The 21,698-nt window shown below is 45.9% G+C and overlaps 1 protein-coding gene and 1 long non-coding RNA gene across 3 annotated transcripts; one reads left to right on the top strand and one right to left on the bottom strand.

The window, feature by feature from the left end:
- Positions 1 to 614: 614 nt before the first annotated feature.
- On the bottom strand, positions 615 to 15,004 carry LOC6593197 (protein windpipe). 2 transcript variants are annotated; one of them, XM_026986971.1, is made up of 3 exons: positions 14,784 to 15,004; positions 10,209 to 10,263; positions 615 to 3,206 (listed from the first exon to the last, which is right to left on the bottom strand). In XM_026986971.1, exon 3 carries the CDS (start codon positions 3,119 to 3,121, stop codon positions 1,061 to 1,063), a length of 2,061 nt encoding a protein of 686 aa, XP_026842772.1. In that variant the 5' UTR covers positions 3,122 to 3,206; positions 10,209 to 10,263; positions 14,784 to 15,004; the 3' UTR covers positions 615 to 1,060. The 2 variants fall into 2 exon arrangements, with proteins under 2 accessions (XP_026842772.1, XP_002018120.1); XM_002018084.2 differs by lacking the exon at positions 10,209 to 10,263.
- Positions 15,005 to 15,511: 507 nt separating this feature from the next.
- On the top strand, positions 15,512 to 20,690 carry LOC113565242. The gene is made up of 3 exons (XR_003408548.1): positions 15,512 to 15,563; positions 19,840 to 20,264; positions 20,433 to 20,690. It is a non-coding gene; the product is annotated as an uncharacterized LOC113565242 (long non-coding RNA).
- Positions 20,691 to 21,698: the final 1,008 nt, after the last annotated feature.

The following is a 21,698-nucleotide window of genomic DNA, read 5'->3' as shown; positions in this document are numbered from 1 at the left end:
TGGATTACACTTTGGTGGTATTCTTAATTACAATCTTCATCACATCTTACATTTAATTCTTCTAGCCCGTGGTCGTGTTCTTATCAGTACCGATTCGCGCGCATTAGTTTTGAAATTATCTTTTCATGTATGTTACATTTTTGTTTTCGTTTTCCAACACTGAAATTGTTCAGCACCGGCTTTGGTTCACGTCTCGGATCCAATGGCTGTCCATTAGGTTTACGTCTCGGATCCGTCTAGATATATTATGACTGGCTCTTATACTCCTCACAGCCGAGCAGCAAACCAGTCCTCTACCGCATAAATACACCATCTGTTGGCATACAGACAAACAATACCGTCGTATCTACGGCAAAGCAGCGTAAGTTACTCGTGCAAAATAAAATAAAATATCATACTTATAGGGCGCTATATCGTAAATATTACGATTAATATGCTTCCCAGAGATGTGCTGTGCTAATCACGTAAATGCCGCGCTGCCTATCGTCTTTTTGTTGCAAATCGATTATTGCTTATCAAATTTAAATGGCCAGAAATGGCACGGTGCTATTGGCACCACACTACATTGCTTGCTGCCCAATTTTCAACTTTCTAGAAAAGAAAAGATGGTCTAATTTGAATTGAAAAGTCGCTCACATTTAATGAATTACCACATTATAATTTCACACAAGGAGAATGAAGCTTAAATATTTTACAATATATAGTTTGGTTTTTGTAGATATAAAAGTACAGTATGGGTGTGTACATCACATGCTGATGCTGGGGTTAGCGGCGCGGCACAGTCGAAAGCGTTTCGAAGATGTTCTGTTTCCGTAGATCTGATCTCGCTTCTAGGTAGCAATTTACATTAAATATATATCGTTTAACTTTGGTATTAAACTAGATTTATGCTTAATTAATTAATTAATTAATTAATTTACTTATGGCTAGCACTACTTCTTCTGGTTACATTTAAGAGGGGAGCGGGGCCTTAAATCGAATAGTTTTTCTGTTGTTGTTTCTGTTGCTGTTCTTCTGAAGAGTCGATGGCTGGCTCTGGCTCTGGCTCTGACGGAGCCCGTCAGTGTCCCACACCATTGCCGTTGACGGTAAGCTGCACCTGATGTGTGGGGACAACGGGCCGCACGGGGGTACTGATGATGTCCCCGGCATTGGACTTGCTGCGGGTGACCAACATCGGAGTCTTGGGCTTAGGCGTCTCCGTCAGCTTGATCTTCACGCGACCCGTCTCGGGCGAGTAGACCGGAGAGTAGCGGCCCGATTTGGGCGAGGATGGCAGGAAAGCGCTATCCGGCTCGTTGTTGTTCTGCTCATCAGGAGAACCGGTTCCGCTGCCGCCCTGTGGGTGCTGGGCGTATTTGGAGGCGCGTGGTGACTGTGGAGTGGGGTAACGGGGTGTTATGGGGTAGTACTCGTGTGGGGCAGGCTCATTGATGCTGGGCACCTCCTTGGCGGCTCCGTTGGCCGAGCCGTTGCCGTTAAGAAGCGGCTGTTGATTGGCTCCGTCCTTGGCGTCGCCGTTGTCGTACGGCTTTTTGACTATCTGCGCCTCGTCCAGCTTGGTCTTCTCCCCGATGAGCGGTGAGTGCTCGAGGCCATGCCCGTTCTTGGTCAACGGCTTGCCCAGGTTCTTCTTGTCCATGTCGAGGAGCTCCGTCTGGCGCTGAGCCTCGGCGTCGCGGGCAGCCGCGTTACTGTCGTACTTGCAGCGCTTGATGGCTACAAAGAGGATCAGTCCAACCACCACCAGGCCGATCACGGCTAGCAGGTAGTAAATGGCGTTGCTGTCGTCCTTTACTTGGGCAGTCTGAATGTCCGCGGATTTCGTGCTGTCATCGATGGGTCCGTCGGTGACCACCTCCTGTTGTCGCGTTTCCGTATCCAGTTTGGTCTGTACCACCGGCACAATCACTCCCTCCTGCACGGGCTCCTGTTCGCCCTCCGAACCCTCGAAAATGCCGATACCCGAGTTCTTGAAGATGTCCGGAGTTACGGGCGTCTCTATGGGTTGGTTGTCGATATCGTTATCGTTGTCATCGGGATGTCCCTCTTCCTGGTCGTCGTCCGAGCCGATGGGAATGTTGGCTATGGCTGGCATAATGAGAATGCCGCCACCACTGCCGGAGCCCTCGTTGTCCTCTTCCTCCTCGTCGTTCACAATGTGCTCCACAATTGGCGCGGCGGTGGTGTCGGAAAGAGGTACTTCCACGGCCGCCTCCTCGGGCAGGGAGAGTTCCATGTTGGTCTCGCTCAGGTCGCCGGAGCCTTCGACTTCGTCTCCGGGCAGTGGCTCCTGTGGGGAACGAGCCACCTTCTTGGGCTTGCTCTGGGTCTTCGTCTTCCCATCAAAGGGCAGGAAGTCCTTGCCCAATTCCTCCTCCTCCTCCTCCTCGTGCTCACCGGAGGCGGCCGCCGGCTGGTCCCCCATCATCAGCTCATTCTCGTCGGCCTCCGGGGTGAACCATCCGCGACCCTCCTTCTGGCAGATATCGGACTGCTTCAGCTGCAACCAGGACTTTCCCTTCACCTCCACCGGGTGGCTGCAGACCACGGGGTGCTCCATGTAGACGTGACGCTCCTGCAGCCAGTTTCGCACCTCCAAGGTCTTGCACGAGCAGTTGATGTCGTTGTGACCGATCTCCAGCTGCTGCAGGTGCTGCAGGTGGGTGATTTCGATGGGCAGGTTCGTGATGCTGTTGTGCTGCAGGTTCAGAATCTGCAGGTTCAGCGGCAGCTTCACCAGCTTGGCGGAGGTCAGGCGGTTGTGCTTCAGGTTGAGCTTCTTGATCCGCTTGCTCAGGTGACCGAGCTCGTGGAGCTCGTTGTGCGACAGGTCCACGGATGTGAGATCCGGCAGCTTGTCCAGCACGTGGCCGAAGCGGGTCAGCCCCAGGTAGGATAGGTCGATGGAATGCATGGGTATCGACGAGTGAATCGGCCCCTCGGCCAGCAGCAGGCCCTTGGTGCTGTTGCACTTGAGATGGTACAGTGGTTTGTGCGTGTGCTGCGACAGAGAGCAACTGCAGTCCTCCGGGCAGTGGGCGGCAGGTGTGGGCGTGGCTGCAGCGGCCACAACCAGGAGCAGGGCCATCAAGGCGGACAGAGCTGATGAGCGCTCCATTTCTGTGGCTGTTATTGGGGGTAGGTGGGGTATGGCAGTGAGTCTTCCTTCTTCCTTCCTTCTACTTTGTTGCTGGATGTCTTATCTGGAAGTAGTCAGAAAAGTCGGTTCTAGAATTAATTATCTTAAGCAGAAATTGTATTACAAACCGATCATACAATATATATCTGTGAGGAGGTACTTTCTCTCTCTATCTCTCTCTATATATGTATATATATATGGTCTATATAGGGAGCAGGGGCGGAGCTCTTTTTGACAAACCCAAACGGCAACACCTTAGAACGGAAACTAACGTAGTTTGATCGCAGCGATCGGAATCGGTTATCTCTGCCTGGCAACCTGTCTTCGTCACTGGTTGCGTCATACCCTACTCCTCCATTTCTAAATTTCGACTTCTTTCTGGTCTCTCCGCTCTCCTTCTCTTTCTTGCAACCCCATCGACAGTCGTTATCGATGTTAGATGTGGTTATCGCCGCCTGTTCAAACTCTAGAATTGGACGTTATCTCTGCCCGAAGGGTAATTAATACTTCACCCGCTATTTCCTATTCCAGTTTTGGCAGCTCCGTGACATCAGCAAGGCACATGACCCAGAAAAGAAAACAAAACCCATACAACCCACGCAAATCAGTTGTGATAGAAATGAGTCAGGGCTTAAAGTGAATCTCTGGCTGATAGTCGTCTATAGATGATTAATCTGTCCGATCAGGGCGGTACGAGAGGTTAAGGCTGCGGGGTCTTCAGCTGCACTCGTAATCGGAGCGGATCAGATCGGATCGGATCAGGGCAGAGCAGAGCAGAGCAGTGCAGCGGCTCACTTTTAATCTTCATCTTTGAGGACTGCCTGGCTCGTGCGAGCGAGTGCCGCTTGTGCCATTTATTATTGTCCGGAGACAACGCAAACTGATTGACGGCTGTCTCGTGGATGCAATTTAAGTGCAACTGGCGCTCGCTCTGGACCCCATCCCCATCCCCATCGACATCCCCTGCCCAATGATAAGCCCGGCTCATCTGTATGCGTCCGTCTTTGACCGCAAAAAGTGTCGCGTCGTGGAACATGGAAAATTGAATGTGGAGCGGGGAACGTGAAGCGGGGTACAGCGGGCACAATAGAGATACACTGAGATACTCAGACTGTCTAATCCTAATCATCAGATACACGGATACACCACTGGCGAAGATGCCTTGTCTGGGCATCTGTCTGATGGGATCTAAATAGAAGACGGCCCCCATCTCAATTTGCAATTGGCGATCGGCAACGGTGCAACGAGGGGGCGGGTTGGGGCGGCGCACTTGAATTATTCAACAGTTGCAGCATTCGTTGCATTTGCATTTCGGTCGAGAGCTGAAATCAGAGCCGGCAGATCTGTCCCTGGAGCAGGGCGGAAGGACGGTTCTGGGGATCTGCGACGAAGGGTTGTACACGTGTCTCTCCCCGGGGCTTCCTGCGCTGGCAGTTCAGTTGCCCCTTGGGTTGGCGCAACCTTCGGTTCGATGAGGCAGCAAATCCGAGCAGGGTTTTTGTTCTTCATAAATATGCGGAGGCATGAAATCAGCAGCTGCAGCCACTGCTGGGCGAGTAATTGAGGCATTCGCATTCGCTGCTGCTCTCCCCCGGCCCTCCGGCTGCACCCTTCTCGCCCAGATGCTGCCCCCTGGGTGAGGCACGAAATGCCAACTGGAAATGAGGCGTCACAGGGGCACATGCAAAAATAAATCTCCCCTGGAATCTTTTGCGCCCCAAGGTCAGTGTCATTATGCCGGCCACTCATCCGTAAACGGCTCTCGGACGCATGAAAAGTGGTCTTCAGCCAAATTGTGTCACTTGCTTTTGGTTAAGCTGCAACCAAACAGCCACAACTCACAAATGTCTTCTTCAAATGGCCTGACTGTGGCTCTGGCTCTCTGCATTTGGCTTCGGTGTTGACAAATTGCCGGGACTTGGACTGGGACTGGGAATGGGACAGCGACTGGGGCCTCATACGTGGAACTTTCACCGGGCCGAGTGGGGGCCGGGCATCTATCAAAATCTGTCAATTGGTGAATTGGTAATTTGCAGCTGCCACCTGCTCCTGCTGCTGGTGCTGCTTGCCGCAGCCAAATGCAATCAATGCGGTTAATTGCATTTGGCCAAAATCTGCAACTCGATCTAGAGATGATCTTCTCCGCTATCATAATTCGATCACGGGCTTTGGCTTAATTGCCTCTAGTAGCAGTCCCCGCCCCCTGCCTACCATCCGACCATACCATACCCTTTGATGCTGGGGCGACAGGAAACTGAAATTAGAACAGGCACACAGTGGGGAAGGGAGAGAAGCGAAAGGCGGGGGCTGGCGATGGCGATGGCGATGCCGATGGGGTTGAAAGTATTCAGCAAATGCCACTTGATGGCACAGAAAACGAAAAAAAAAACTTTAAACCGTTTGCAAATTGAAAGAAATCAGCGCCAGACAACCGCTAAAATCTTAAACGATGACAAATGCTCAACCTTGACTGAGACAACAAGAGGAAGGGAAAGAGAAAGAGAAAGGGAGGGGTAGAGAGACCAGATACCAGAGGCGGAGAACAATCTCGAGTTTCTGTATTTCAAGTTCCGCTGGAAATATCGCTATCGCCTCCATCCAACTCGTTCTCTCCCAAAAACAGAAAAATCCCAAACGAAAAAAAAATAAAATAAAATCGAAACGAAACGAAACGAAAGAAAGGGAAAAATTAAATCACGTCATGCTGCGAGATCGCTTGCAAAATAAATTATTATTTATGTACATATATACTTATTGTATACATATTTTTAGAATTGTGCAAATCTTTTTTATACATTTCAATTCGCAAGAGCATTGTGCACACACAATAAAATATACATATGTAATACGTACTGAGTACTCGTGGAATGAGATTTGTTTGTTTAGCCTTTTGTTTGGCCAAATAAATGCGCATAGAGTGGCCCCACTAGATTTACGAGATTTACGAGTACATACAATATGCAATTATGAGTATCGTATCTCTTTATTCAAATGAGTGCAACCATCCAGAGTTTTGTCTATCACAAGACCCAGATGTTGCGTGCAGAAAACATTCAAAGTTTTTAACTTCTGGCAGAAACCATTCTAAAAACTCACAATATTTCTTCATACGAGTATTTTCTCTTTCGAACTCAAAATAAAGAAACAAAAAACTGATGACGCCAGACAATTAAAACATCAGGTGATTCGGCTGTGCGGCTATTTTACCTGTTGAAGAAAAAACTGAGCGGAGTCGCGGCGAACGCTAATGTGGTGTGGTGACCGCATTAAGACAACAAAACTCTGAAAAACTCTGAAAAAACGCGAAAAAACCGCCAAAGCCAGAGATGACGTCTAACTTTAGCTTGTGACTCAATCTCTATCTTAATCAATGGATGGATTCGGATTTGACCAGCACAGCTCTCAGTCTTGGCCATTCACAGTATTCAGAATGTTCATTCAAGGCGATCGTCATAGACAAAGAAGCGGCACAGGCGGCCTGCGGCCTGCGGCCTCTGGCAAGCGGCAATCGGCGGGCGGAAGGTAAATTAGCATATATTCTAATTTCTGTGCGACTCCGACAACTGAACAAAACTGACAGACACTGCAGTTCAGTTCCATATAATGACCCACATAACATACTCTGAGCGCTACCAATAAACTGCCGTTTAAGCATTTTGCGATTCCACTGTTCAATCAACTGCAAATGAGCCTAAATTTAAGCGTAACCTGAAAAACTCTTTCCCCTTCCCGCTGCCCCGTTTGACTACCGCGGCAAGTGTTTAATTGATTTCCACGAAAAGAGAGAAAACCAATCACCGGGGCCATACATAACCAAAATATGAGTAGCGAGTGGTAGCCGAAAAACAGCCAAAATCAAAAATAAAAACCGTAAAGAAGAGGGGGAAGAAAAGTGCAGAGCGTAAGCTTAAATTATGCGAATTATGCAAAACGTGGTTGGGCAAAAGCGGGAACAAAAAATACCGCCGAGAAACATATAAAATGTAGAGTCAATGTACCAGATAATAACCAATGAAACCCCCCTCGGAGACTCCCCATAACGTATACGCCCCACAGAACGGGCAGAACTTGATCTGGGAACTGCCTTCTATAGCTCCTAGCACTGCGACGCACGATTTACACTTGAACTTGACCTACGAGCGCCGCTGTCTCTGCCTCCTCCCATGATCTCTGTCTCCCCTTGTCTGGGCTGGCGGCCAGAAGTGTTTGCTGACAGGGAGGATTCGAGTACCCGATCCGATACGAGTATTTAGAGGCCCAAAATAATCTTGACATTCGCGCTTGCTTTCAGCGCCAAAACTCTCCCTCTCAATTGGCTTCCAACACGTCGGGGAATGCAGGCGATTCTCAAAATAAACACAGAAAGAGAAAGGCTGCCACAAATATACATATGTATGTACGTATGTATGTATATTCTCATTTGTTGTTTCTACTCTTTGCCATTTCCGCTTGCAATCTATGCAAATATCACAATATCACACCCACGCCTACGCCTGATGATCCGCATGGTCCAACATTTATTGGCGAGACGAAAAACCTAAGATTTTGTCATTGCCACAAAGAGATAGACAAAGATACAGACAGATTTGCTGATGGACTTGACTTGGATGGCAACGAATGTTAGTGGCAAACGCCAGTCCCCATAAATTTTGTTGTCGTTGCCAGAGCCAGAGAGGTGCGACAATAAACATGAGATGAGATCAGTAGGGGAAATACACTCGTGTGTACCACACATATTACGATATATGTGTATCGAATAGTCCCGAATCGGATACTTTGCCCACAGCAAGTGCTGACTGATCGTTTGTTCTGATTGGCGCCGATCGAGAAAAGTTTAGTGATTAGCTTTTAATTGATACTGTTCTGAGGAATGATCTGTGGCAAGTTGTTATCCACTTAGCAGGTAGGAAATACTCGGCTGACGCGAATGACTCGAATGACACTCGGCCTGACTTTTCATTGAACTTTTCTGGCATGGCATTCAATTAGAAGCACGTTAATTTAGTCAGAGCCTAGCCGATCAATGCCTTGGAATTGTTGGAGGTTTATCAACAACACGTTTTCCTCAGATCACATCAGATCAGATCAGAACAGTTCAGATCCGATCAGATGAGTGCGGATCAGCGGGGGCATCGCGCCACGTAGCCATAATTAGCTAAACCCGAGCTACAATGTTACGTGTAGAGGCTACCGAGAGATACATAGATACACACTCTCGTTAATTGGCAAAAAACGATCCAGACTGTGCAGAACGCTTTGGGGAGACTGAGAGAACTACAAATGCTTCAGTTTCGGTTTCAGTTTCGGCCTCTGATGATGCAATTGACAACCAAAGTTGGACTTCAACACTCGTAGATACTAGATACTCGTTGATACAGATACGGTTTGACCAAATTAACTCATTTGAGTGGGTTACTTTCTCGGCGCTGTGGATGAAGTAAGCACCCCGCTCGACCTTCCCCTTGCCCCTCAAGATCCCGCGGCAAATTGCATTCTACGAATATTTCCGATTAAACAGAGTCTGAAATCGACATCGAAAATGCATACAAATCACCTTACCACACAGTCGGAGGTTAATTGAAAATGCACATTCAAAATGAACAATAAATCACGGGTGCCGCTCCATAAAATATCAATTGAAAGATCTATCGATTGAGCGATTCTCTTGGGGACGAAACCGGGGGGCAATTTAGTCTTTAATCCAAACAATTTTGCGTCTAGCCGGAGAACATTTTTACGACATGCCAGAGATGCCAACGGAGGCGAAGCCGGTAGGCGGGTGACGGGGGACGGGGGGCGGAGAGACACTTGCGTGAAATTATTTGCAAATCTGCACCTGCGAAATGCATTCCCCTCGTCACTCTGTTGTGCACTTACACTGCACAGCGCGGATTCAAGTTTAGTGTGGAGCAAAATGCACCAATTAAATGGACGATGATCAAGCTTAAGAGGAATCTTTGGCAGAGGCATTTAATGAGCCCGTATTTCCAAAATTTTGTTTACGAATTTCGCAAACGGAATTCCCAGAATTTCTCAATGCCCATTCCCCGTCAAAGGTGTTTCGGTCACCGAAAAGTGATTCAATTATCTCAACTTGACCGAATGATGTCATATCAATTTAATATTATATATATTTTGGGCTTAAAAACTATAAAAAAGATGACATCACAAAGAAAAAACTAGGTCTGTAAATCCCTGTTGTCTGGTGTAACCATCGAGAAGAGGCTTCAGTTCAAGAGCATATGCTGACCTACCCCAGAGCCATTGCAGGAGGAGGACCTATGCATGTAGTGGCAGTGTAATTATAGACAGAGACCCGACCCATTCACATTCGAATTCCCATTCGCATTCGCATTCCCAATGGCTATTGCACAGAAGGCCAGATGACCACTTGGGCCCACATCAGAGAGGTTCATGTGCCTGGGACACTCCTCTGGACAAATTAGCCTGCGGTTAGCTGTGGTGCGGCATGGGGATGGGATGCATACGGAGATCGCATGATCTTATAGCCGTTTTTCATGGCTTCGTTTGGCAGTTGACACGTTAAGAGCACGCACGTTTGTCGGACCATTTAAGTGGCCCCGACATCGGCATCGGCATCGTCATCTTGGCCATTGCCACTGGCACACAGAAGATGGAGCAGCAGATACTATAGAGCAGAGAGGTGACGAGGGCGGGAGAGCGGGACAGCGTTCGAGCGGCATTTGACAGTTATGACCACTTGTTGCTTTATTTTTAGAGCCAAAAACGGCTAGGCCAGTTAGCAGAGCCAGGCAAAAGCCGGCCGGCCGGCACCCACAGACAGCTTAAGCGAAAAGCCAAAAGCAACAGCAAATCCCCGAAGACTGGACTGGTTTGCTTCGTGATGATGACGGCGCTGAATGAGACTCGACTCTGTCTCCAGTCTCGGTCTCGGTCTCGGTCTCAGTTCCAGTTCCTCCCTGTCTGAGTCTCAGAGACCTCTCAGAGCAGCCGAAAAAGCGAAAAGGCCTCCCGCTCTTGATCTTGGAGGAACGAATGCCAATCTCGAGTTTATACAACTCAATTCGGGCCTTGATTTACCTACCTATAAGACATGCATACGGGCGATCCTCTCGGTTCAGGCGGCGCAGAGCAGAGAGCTGCAAGAAACAGATAAAACGGGAAGTTAATGTCACTGATTCGAGAGTGCACACCGAGCACGGAGCACGGAGCACGGAGGACGGATCACGGAGGGGCTTTGGAAGACATTGAGAGGCAGCCACTCAGGTGACTTGCATAAAGAGTTTCTATTTAGCTGGCAATTATTTGCTGGCTTTGATTTTAATTGCGCGTAATTAAAGTTTTAATTGTCGGCCCGACTAAATCCATTTTTAACGAACTTTGCCTCAGAGACACAGTCAGTCGTCTGTCATTCCTCGGGATGCATGTGGCATGACCGTTGTTGCTGTTTTGACTGCTGCTGCAGCTGCAGTGCCTTTTGTTATTAATTTCCATCGTCAGCTAATCTTAATTGCCGACAATCAAAAAGAAGTGTGAAAGTTTCGATCATGTGGAGCCCAAAAAAAAAAGTCTCCAGAGAAAAGGAAATGAAAATCAAATGAAAATGAATCTGAAACCTGTTCCAGGTTCAACAGACTTTCGGATGAAAATCTATCCTCAAGTGCAGCCGAAGAATTTTATGGCATATTTTCTCTATAAATACCCATGATCAAATATCGAATTAACAGAATAATCAACATTCTTATTAGAAAATAATAAAAACCAGTCAGCGTTTCTCAGGGCGTTGTTTTCCGAGGCCTTTGGCGGCAAAAAAAACAGTTGCAAAGAGCCAACAACCTGTGGCTTTAGCTTTAGCTGATTGCTATGCATCGGACGTGACCGAAAATATTGTCACGTAATCCGTGGACTCCCACAGAAGTGTGGCTGTGAATGGAATTGGGTGGTGTGGAATGGTGTGGAGTAGAGTCGCTTACTCATATGACAATGCTTCTAATATAGTCAGCAGCATCGAAAGCCAGACGAGGTCAACGTTTGATGGCTGAGCATATTCAAATGAGCTCCCATTGATGAACCAATCGAGTCCGCTGGCAGCTGCCTGCCGCACTGTAGCTGCGGCATCTGTTGCCACCTGCCAGAGAGATCCGGATGAAGCAGATCTCTTCGCTTTTGAACTTGAATTCTACGCCGAAAAGAAAAACAATCTTTGAAATGTTTACAAGTCGGAAATTCCTCTCGGACCCAACCACGTGGTAAACAATTAGCTCTGGTCCAGTCTGCGTCACAGATTCCCTAGAGAAGTCCCCCAATATGCGATCATATTCGATACCCTCTCCCTCCGGGTTTCCGAATTCCCTTTTCCAGCTGTGACAACATTCGTAGAGCTTTTCACACAATCTCTGGGGCGGGCGGCTTATCTTATCGCCCGACATTTGCTAATTATAGATAGAACCCAACAACAACAACAAAAACGAACAGCGACGAAAACACTGTCCCCAACGCCACACAGTCATGTGCACTTGAGCTCTTGGATTTCTGGGACTCATTTGCGTTTTCGTTAGATCGTTACTGTCGCTCTGGCTCTAGCCCTGGCTCTGGCCCGCTCTGCCCAACTCTGAGTGTTCGAATGCACTCCAATGCCGAGGCATTTCCCATTTACCCCCCCCACTCTGGTGTTGCTGTTGCCCAATGATAATGTTTTGATTGTGGCTCGATAACAGCTTGTTTTGCCTTATCGAAACACACATTTGTTGCTCATCCCCGTCACAAAAAGTATACAAAAAATACCAAAACTTCTGTATCTAATGGGGACAAGGTTGACACATCCACCAAAAATGGGACCATGAAGTGCACGCCAAAGCTCTAGGCGGCACTGGCAGCTCGCCGATGCAATGCCACAATGACGATGACGCCTCGTCACTCTCAAATTGCTGTGGGCGGAGGGGGGGCGGAGGCGAAACTGCGCTCCGCTCAGCGATACGGAGGAGAGTTTGAAAATCGAAACCTCAGACGGTAGGCGCCAAATCACACAATGAACCCAAGGGGAAAGCAAACAAGGGAACATTAGTGAACTTGAGACCGACCAGAACTTCAAAGAAACAGCATTCGTACGTTTCTGATAAGCAAATATTGTATAATATTGAAAAGTCTTAAAATTGATAAGACGGGTAACATTCGAGGGAATTTCATTTCATTTAGTTTACGAAAGACATTTTACCAGACATTGGGCGCCAAATATTTAATCAGAGATCCAAAAATAGCGAAATATTTTAGAGGCAATAAATCTGAACTCGAATCAATTGACCAGAAAACCGAACTCCCTTCACACATTGCTAATTTCGTATGCTTTTGGAATGAAAACTCTTCAATCTTGGAGGAGCTGGAACGTTGATAAGGAAACAATATTTACATAGAATTCCGGAAATGTTGCTCAAAAGAACATTCCGTTTGTGTAGGTTATCGAGTAGTGGAATTGGCGAACCTCAGAGTAGAGATAAGTTTTTTTTCTAGAGAGAGGCACCCGCAGATACACACGATATTAGATGGCACCCACTAACCATTTTGTGGAGAGCTTTTCGCTCAGACCCCAGTTTTGTTGGCCATAAAACCGATGCTTGGAAATGGCATGAAAAACAGTATAGAGTTTGCACTCGCACACATCTGTGAATTATGTGCTGGAAATTAGCACCTTCGAGCTGCGAGTGGGCTTGTCGAGTTAGAGCTGTATCTGTAGCTGGAGTTGGAGTTGGGGTTGGGGAAGTGTTACGCAAGAGCTGAAGTTTATAGCTCAGGCGGAAGATCCACCTTCGCAGTGTCTATCGTCTCTGGCTCTGGCTGTGGCTCTGCCCAAGTCAAAGATGATTGATACTCTCATTAGGTGGTGACGCTGCATGACTTGTGTGAATTTGTTTCTGTGTTTCTTTTTTACTTGACAAGGGGCAATTCGAACTAATAATATTTCTGGCTAAAATGATTCACACTGCCAAATAAATGGACTTGCAGTGCGCCCACCCTGTGGGGCTAATATAGCAAGTGGGGGGGCTGACATGAGTAAACAATCGAATTTTGACCACAAACACAAACAGGGAAAAGTGAAATTTCAGAAAGAATAACTCGCAGATAGCTATCCGTATCTGGATGATTCAACAAGCATCAGACGCGACGCTTGCGGTTTCCAATTGTTTTACGTAAACGATTCCGAATTGCACGGCACGGCACAGAAAGCTCGCCAGGTTCGAGTTCGAGTGGCGGCTCGTCGCTGTATAGGGTAGGTAGAGAGGTACATTGGTACACGTATAGGTAGATACATAGGTAGGTAGACAGAGGCCCCGAGGGTGTTGGGGTTGGGGTTGCTACTCGAACTACTCATATAGAGCTGGGATTTCACATGAATGCGTGTGCCTGTTTGTCTGTCTGTCCGGTCTCGTCGTACATAAGTTTGCAATCGCTGAGATCGGTTTAAGTGCCCGTACCCGTACCCGAACCCGTACCCAGGGGTTAAAAAAGTAACCGTTTTATTACAGGTCTTCTCATCTCGCGGCCTTTTATTTCTCTTTCGCTTTTTGGCAATTATATAACTCGAAAATGTTGAGAAATAGGGTCAAGTTTGCCACAAAATAAACCGCAAATGTAAAACAAAGAGAGGTAATAAAAAAAGTTAAAATTAAACGATTCGACGAGCAACTTGTTTCAGTTCGAAAAGCCCCGAACTCTGGCCTTTTTACATCGAGGGGAATGCCCCACGATTAAATCCCCCGAGTAATTCCAACACTGGAAGCAACCTCGATTGCGTCCCGTCCCTTGGGGATTATTATCAGCATTTCACCGTGCACCAGCGATAAACACGGGCTCAAGCACTCACACCGACACGGACACTCACACTCGCACTCACATTCGCGGACAATGCCGGGACCTTATCAGGGTCTGAGTTTGAGCTGGCCTTCGGTCCAAGAACCACACGCATGCAAAACTTTCGAGCACTTCTTGGATATTTTATTTATATGTATGGATATAGGAGGTATTGAAAGCACTTTTGTTTGATCAGATATGCGATTGTATATCTGCGGTACGGAACTCGTATGTTTTTGTCTAAATTCCTTTTTCACCGTTTGCCTGTCTTTTGTTCGTTGCTTTGCACTTTTTGGGCACTGGGGAGAGAAGGATCTTTTGGTTTGCACTGCCGTACGACTGAAGAAGATCTTCTCTTGAGAGATCGCTCAGAACCGACTGCGACTGCTTCTGCGTCTGCAATCAGAATGTGTCGCAGCCGCCATTAAAAAAGATACACAACAGACTGGGAGAAAGAGGAACATACAAAATGATCAAAAATGAAACGGAAGAAATACAACGAAAGCTGCAGAGAGCACCAAACACTCTCTGTGTGCCGGGCCAGAGAGAGATGACAATGAAAGCAAAAACAACCGAAATACAACTAAAAATCAGCAGCATCGCATCCACGGCATCAAACAGAGCGCAGCGCAAACAATTTAGACCCGTAAATTGTGGAACGAAAGTATCTTAATAGCTTGCGGTTTTTGGTTTTGATTTTGATTTGAATTTGAATTTGGATTGTGTTTTGCCGAAACGCTTTTATTCTTTTCGCACTTGCACAATTTGGTGTATGTGTGAGCGGGGAAACGGAAACTATATAAATTTTAATTACCTACAAACGCTGATCGTGTCGGCAGACCGAGGAAGGGGAGGGTGACTACGGACCTCCGCCTTTTTTTTGCGTGTGTGCTTTGCGTACGACACTGATTTGGTTGCCCGAATGAAACGACTCAGGTCGGGTCGGGTACCTGGCGGCGTACGAGGCGAGGCGATCAATGGGCGGGCGACAGACCGGAGCAAGGCACAGAGGCACAGAAGCACGACCGTTCGATGGGAGAGCTTTAAACCGAATAAAACGGGGTATTAAAAACCTTTGCACAACAGCAACTTCGCCGGCTGGAGAGCAGCACTGGAGCCCCAAAGCACATGGAAAGCTAATCGAGGGAGAGAAAGAGCGAACACGCGTTGCGGAGAGCTCGAGCGGTGGAGAGCAGCAAACTCGTCTGGAACACGTGGATGGGGATAGTCGACGGCACACGCGCACTCACCTATGCATAGGGAGGATGGGATGGAACGCGCACACACATGCACACAGTTTTGTTTGAGTTATGAAATATATCAAATAAATAGACGGTCGCAAAAAGCTTATTCGTTCGCCAAAATCAGAAAGGAGAGTGAGCGAGAACTAGCTCGGGAGAGAGAATAAGCAAAAGCTTATCAATGAGTTGAACTTAGGCGTTGCGTTATCAAAAGAGCGATTTGCTTGGCGATTTGTGTACGTACATAGCTGGTGCGAAATGAAGTAAAATAAATTTTAGATTTAGCTTAGCGTAGCCGAACGGCTAGTGGCTCTCTTGTGTATTTACAAGGCGTGCAATTTCCATTTCCTGCTGTAAGAATATCAGAAGCTTTATCGTATCTTATCAATTTCCATACATACGCATACGTACTTAAATATATGTATATTCTTTGCTGTTTATCTGAGAGCAGTTGATAAGCTTTCGGTGCAGTTTTGCTCTCTTTTGTACATACATTGTTTAGTGGCTCTTTGACTCTCTCCTTCAAACACACCGCCAACTTCTGCTCCAACTCCGTAGTGCGTACGTGGGGGAGTTTTGTTTACGATTTATTGGGTTTCTGGGTCAAAGTTAATGTTCATTTCTGAATGACTATGAATCGAGTGAACTTCACTGTAGTTGATGAACACAACACTCCGTGTCTAGGTATTTCTATATAAAAGCATGAAAAAGCAGAGTGGCAAAACTTTTGTTAATACCAATGTTAAATATTTGAGTTGGATTTTATCTTATCGCTATCGGCTCTCACATTCGCCGTGTTTGTTCTCGGTGCTTCTCCGTGGTGATATCACCTGCAGTCTACATATGTACATACATATGTATGTACTGCTGCCCATGTCCAGCTGTTCCGCCCATAGCGCCCTTTGCTTGCGTAACCGTTCTGCGCCGATCGCTAATTAAACGCATTTCCAAGTTGCAGAACAAGTTATCTCACCAGCCAAATATTCGCACTCGCCATTTCCCACCCGAAACTGTTCTTTAATCGTTAAAAATTAAATGCCAGCCGCCAGGTCGAGTGTTTGCCTTTGACCAGACGCACAGACAGCCTGGCGAAGATCGAATATCTGATACCCTAAGCAGAGCAAAAGCTCTCTTAATCTATCACATCCGTTTATATAAATCATTTCTTAATCTATTTTTAAAGAATAGTAAATATATTGCTTGTCGATTGTAGGGATTTCTTTGAATCCACACCATAATTTCAAGGCAGGCGTCTCCCTCTTCAGGCCATACCCATACACCCTATTTTCGTGCAAGATATCCAACATATCAGCAATAAAGTATCCGCCTGTATGTATATTATATAGACACATAAAAAGTAAGGTATATTTGGCTTTTGTTTATCTCACTCGACAAGACTTTTCACCTGCCTGGGTGCCGCATTTTCAACTGTTTTGTATACGTCAATAGTCAATTGTATCGGAAGTGTCCAACGCTCTGGGGCTGATAAAAGTTCGAAAAGAACCAAAAACTGAATGGATTTCTATTTTGGCAAAAGCTAAATTTTAATTGCAAATTTGCCCAGTATAGCCATAGCCTTGCAAGAGCACAACTGACGTCAGAGTGCGAATTGATAAAACTCGGATGATTATATATTTATTTAAAGTGCGACTGGGTGGGTTGAATAGACTTAAAAGCTGAGCCAATAAAGAAGTTTGGGCTGTGAGGCGCCTTATATGTATGTATGTATGTATGTACATATGTAACGTCTATTTGTTTGTACATATGATATAACACTGCTGTTGATCTCGAGTGATTGTTTGATTAACGGTTTATTTACTCAATAATCGCATTACGTCTTCTGTTGTATTCCTATGAAACCTTTATCAAAACATTCGTAACACGAGGGAAGGGAACGAAAAGTGTGTCCTATTCGTCAGATTCCATTCTATATAAACGTCACGAACAATCTGCTCTGTTCTCGATTAGATAGTCATGATATTTATTAATCACATTAACCCTCTCAACTGACAAATATATCACTTCTCACCTCTCCACCGAATAATCAGCAATCGCTTCCAAATGTTATGCAATTTCCAGATGTTTGTTTGCTTTTTGAGGGAAATCTACTGAAGGTGCAAGCGAGGTGATGGGATTCCCGTTGGGAGTTCTCCTGAAACAGAATGAAACTTCTCAGTCGCTAATTTATATCGTATACCATCGGGATCCATCGATCCAGTGACTTCGCTTTGTATTGCCTTGGCGCGGCGTTGACTTAATTGATTAGAGCACATGACTAATTTAGCTTGGAAGCTTTAGTACTGACAGCTTTGACAATGCGATTAAAGTTAATTTTTGGTCAATATTGATATATAGTAGTGTTCGATATGATATCTCTACTTGTGTTACCTATTTGTGTGTGTTCATTAACAATTATTTTTAATCAAAATGCAAAAATTATATAATATTTTATTTTTGTAGAAAATTTTTCACTGAGAGGGAAATCTAATCTGATTTTAACCGTACTGGAAAGTAGAACGTATGTCATTATAAGTGTATTTAAAAACTAATTGCAACGAAAAGAATCTTCATAATTGGATCCCTGATGTCCGTTTTCATCTAATGCTAGAATAATGCTCCTCATTTGCCAGTTTGGCTTGACCCAGATTGAAAAGTTTTATGTACTGCGTCCCGGGTTTCGTTTTCATTGACTCACTGACTGAGTGACAGGCTGACTGGCGGACTGACTGCTGGAGTGTCCCACAATGGATTGACGATCCGCTCAGTCCCCATCCTCTGTGCAATGGAGGACGGGGAAGGTACAAGTATGTATGTATGTATACCCAGTTAGGCAAATGAGCTGCAATGAACCGGAAATTCACAATTAACCATCGGGCCCCGCGCGCCTTAGCCGAGTTTCATAACCAACTGCATATATGTATGTATGTATGCATTTGGAGTCGACTCCATCCACGGGGGTGCAGCAGTCAGATCCCAATAGGAATCCGAATCGAAATCGTATATGGAAATCGCACGTTCCGGCTCATTGGGCGCTGGACATTTATTTTAAGCCTAGGTGTAATTTTCGGTTGCCTTCTTTGGGCCCAGCCGAAAGAAAAAACAAACGACACACAAAAAAGTAAAGTGCTGGGATATTTTAATTGTTTCTACGTGTTGTTCTATAAAGGCATGTTCAGGCTTAGCTCAAAGTTATTATATTATGATCTGGCGGTAACGTGATCAACATTTTGACTCAAACGGGCCGGGGTTGGGCTTTGGCTATGGCTTGGACGAGTGGTCGCCGCGATTACAGTTATGCTGATTGGGAGAGTTCATTGGAGCTTCGAAAGAGGAGCCAGCCCTCTCCTTAACGTAATTATGATATCATGTAAACGTGGTTAGGGAAAACTGGCCGTACATATGTATAAGCAGATAACTGTAGTTTCACTTTTTCGGCTGAGCCCATTCCTAGAATGGAATGGGAACGGGACTGGCACTGAGACTGGATGAGGAGTGTACGATTACGACGTGACTGATAGTTATTGGCCATTGGAGAGATATTGTTCCATATAAAATAGATTGGAATTCTTCACAGAATGAAATTAGGGATTGGGAAACGGGAAAACTGTGATCAAAAGATCATTAATGAATATTATTACAGGCGGATCTGCAAGGATGCCCCTTAACCTAGTTACAGTCTCTGTAAGATTACTTAGCTTTTGTTAGTAGAAGTCTAAGCAATTTAGGCCGCTTTGACAGGCTGACAAATACGCTTAACCCTGATTAATTAGACAAACAGTTACTCTCTCTAAGTTTAATCATGCAGCTTCCTCGATAAGTGATAACGATTTTTTAGGCTAAAGAGCTAAAGGAGAACGCACTCCGTGGCACTGGCAAATGGCATTCGCAGGTGGTCGCTAATCAACGTAATCAACTTGCAACAAGCCTCGTTAGGCGAGGCAGACGCAAGGCAGCTTCATGGTAATCAGGCCATCAAGTTCTTGGAGAGGGGAGGCGGCTCCAGAGAAGGCCGCTCTAACCAAATTGGTCGCGGTGCTCCCTCCTCCCTGTATCGCTATCTTGGCAAGACAGGTTTGTTGTAGCTGCCAGCTCTTTGTCTAGGCAGACTACGCCAACCGAAGGGGGCACATGAACCTGACTTTACCGTTGTGGCAGGTCCGCGTTTTGCTGGGTCAAGGTCAGCTGGGAGGCTGATTAGAGTCTCGTCTCCCCGGTGGGGCCTAGCATAGTCAACCAGAATCCAGCTGAAGGATCATTACAGCTGATGGGATCTCCGATCTCCGCACTCACGGCAATCCCCTTGCCATTCCAGGCACGCACACCACCCATCAACTGGTCGCCATTCAACGCCATCGCCGTCCACAGATCCACAGATCCCAAGCTCCAGTGCCAGATGCAGCGACCAGCAGCGCCCCAGTGGCGTCGCTCGCTGCATTTGGTGCTGGCCTCGCAAACTGCGTTCCTCCTTGACTTTTGTTTCGTTTTCGATTTTCTGCGATATGTTATTCATGCCCATTGCAGCGGCTTAGTCAACAGGGGATTTGAATCGTATCTCCCCTCGGGATTGAAGCTGTGTTAAAGTTCAAGTTTTCATACAGATCATACAGAAGTCTGCTAATTATGTTTCAGAGCCGCCCGTATGCACGAGAGACCCTTCCCTTCCCCCCTTTGATATAAGCTCTGCACGCCGCCAGGCAACGAACGACCACGTCGAACACAAAGCTGAGATTTTTCACAAGAAAATATTCATGTGAAGGCGAAAACTGCGCAGGCGCATGTTTTGTCAACTGGCAATCGACAGACCGGCAGACTGGCAGACCAGTAGACTGGCGGACGGAAATACATGCCGAGAGGAGGCTAAGGCTGGGACCGCACTGCTCCGCTGACGTTTGCGTGACAGCAGCATCAACCAATAACAACAATAACAAAAAAAAAAACTGCTGCAACGGCAGGCAGCATCCAGACCATGCTTTGACCAGTTACCAATTTTGGCAGCAAGACTTTCATTTATTTTCGATTCGTTTTTAGGCTGCTGAGGATCGCTCGTACAAAAGGTACTTTTGACATTCAATGGAAACGATCTTTTATGAAATTTCCAAAATTAGCTCACATTTGCTTGCAATGTATTTCAAAGATACCTTGCAAGGAGGAAAGGATAAAGCTTCTTCTGGTAACTCTCGCTTAGTAAAATTATTATATTAAAATATATATTCACTTTCCAGACATGCATACACATGGGTTAACCCCTGGACTTGGGGTCTAGATGGAAGAAGATTCCGCAAACTCCACTGGACTATTTGCCGCTGCGAAGGACTAACATCAGGTCCAGGTCTAGAACATTACTCTTGATCAGCCTCTGGTATATTCAGATTGTCTATCTGGTCGACAATGGAGACTCTCACAACGCTTATGCAGACGATTGTGATTTATTAATAATGATACTGCAGTTCAATGCAAACCCTTCATACTGCTGTTCGTCTCACGCCCATTGCATTTTATAGTGGGGGTGCACACAAAGCGCTTAGGCCGCCCGCATATTGGGGCCTGCAGGTTTCAAGGAGCAGCACGAGGGTTTGCCTTTAAATGAAGTTAGTGGTGGAACGTAGTCCTTGGGCTATTGTTGGATACGTATGAATAATCGATTTGCTCATAACTATTTAAGCTGAGCCTTATTTTTGAGTTCGTCGAACGACTTTCTGGTGCTCATATCAGCCAAACACATTTTCATTTTTGGCAGGCAAACAGGGCATCGAACCAGTCCAACTGTTGGTTGGTTTGCAGATACTTTACTATAAATTATACAACATAAATTAGTTTACCTCGACCGCACTGAAATAGTGGCATCCTGACGAGTTTACTTCCAATTCCAAAAGAATAAAAATATATGTATAAAGAGAAAATGTAAGCCCCTGCACTGGTAGATCCAATGTGTGTTGCCTACAGTATGAGGTTTGCGGCCTAAGTGTTTCTACTAAATAGGCGGCTAATGTCAATAAAGTGTATTTAAATAATCTAGTTGGGCACTTACACACACACATACCTGTACATGTGTACTATGAATGTGGTAACTCCCAGCTATGAAACTATTAAAGATGGTTGCTATACAACAATACAAGCTTGAATCTGACCTGCATGCATAGACTAGGTTTCGCTAATTTTTAGGAACAAAATATATTATTCGTTATTAATTCATTTTCGATAAGATGAGCTAAATTTTAAAAGTAGATTTTTGAAACATAAAATTATCCCTGCTACATGGCAACTACACACTGGAACGACATTACACTTGACGTTGCAATTCTACATGCGACTTACATGAGTTCTACACCAAAAACATGTATGCTGGCGCTCCCAGGTGGCGCCACTGGGTAAGGGACTTTTCGGAAACTACCACCAGCAGCGATCAGCTGTCGCGTGATTTATCGACTCACTGTATTTAATTTAATAATAATTCAATAATCTTAAATATAATTTTTAAAAGTATATTT

The sequence above is a fragment of the Drosophila persimilis genome, unplaced genomic scaffold (genome assembly GCF_003286085.1).
Source record: "Drosophila persimilis strain 14011-0111.01,24,50 unplaced genomic scaffold, DperRS2 tig00000002-arrow-pilon, whole genome shotgun sequence".
NCBI lineage: Eukaryota > Metazoa > Arthropoda > Insecta > Diptera > Drosophilidae > Drosophila > Drosophila persimilis.
This window is presented reverse-complemented; position numbering and strand designations above follow the sequence as displayed.

What these genes read in the sequence shown, in the direction of transcription:
- LOC6593197 (XM_026986971.1), bottom strand. Translation starts at nt 3,121, where the DNA reads ATGGAGCGCTCATCAGCTCTGTCCGCCTTGATGGCCCTGCTCCTGGTT.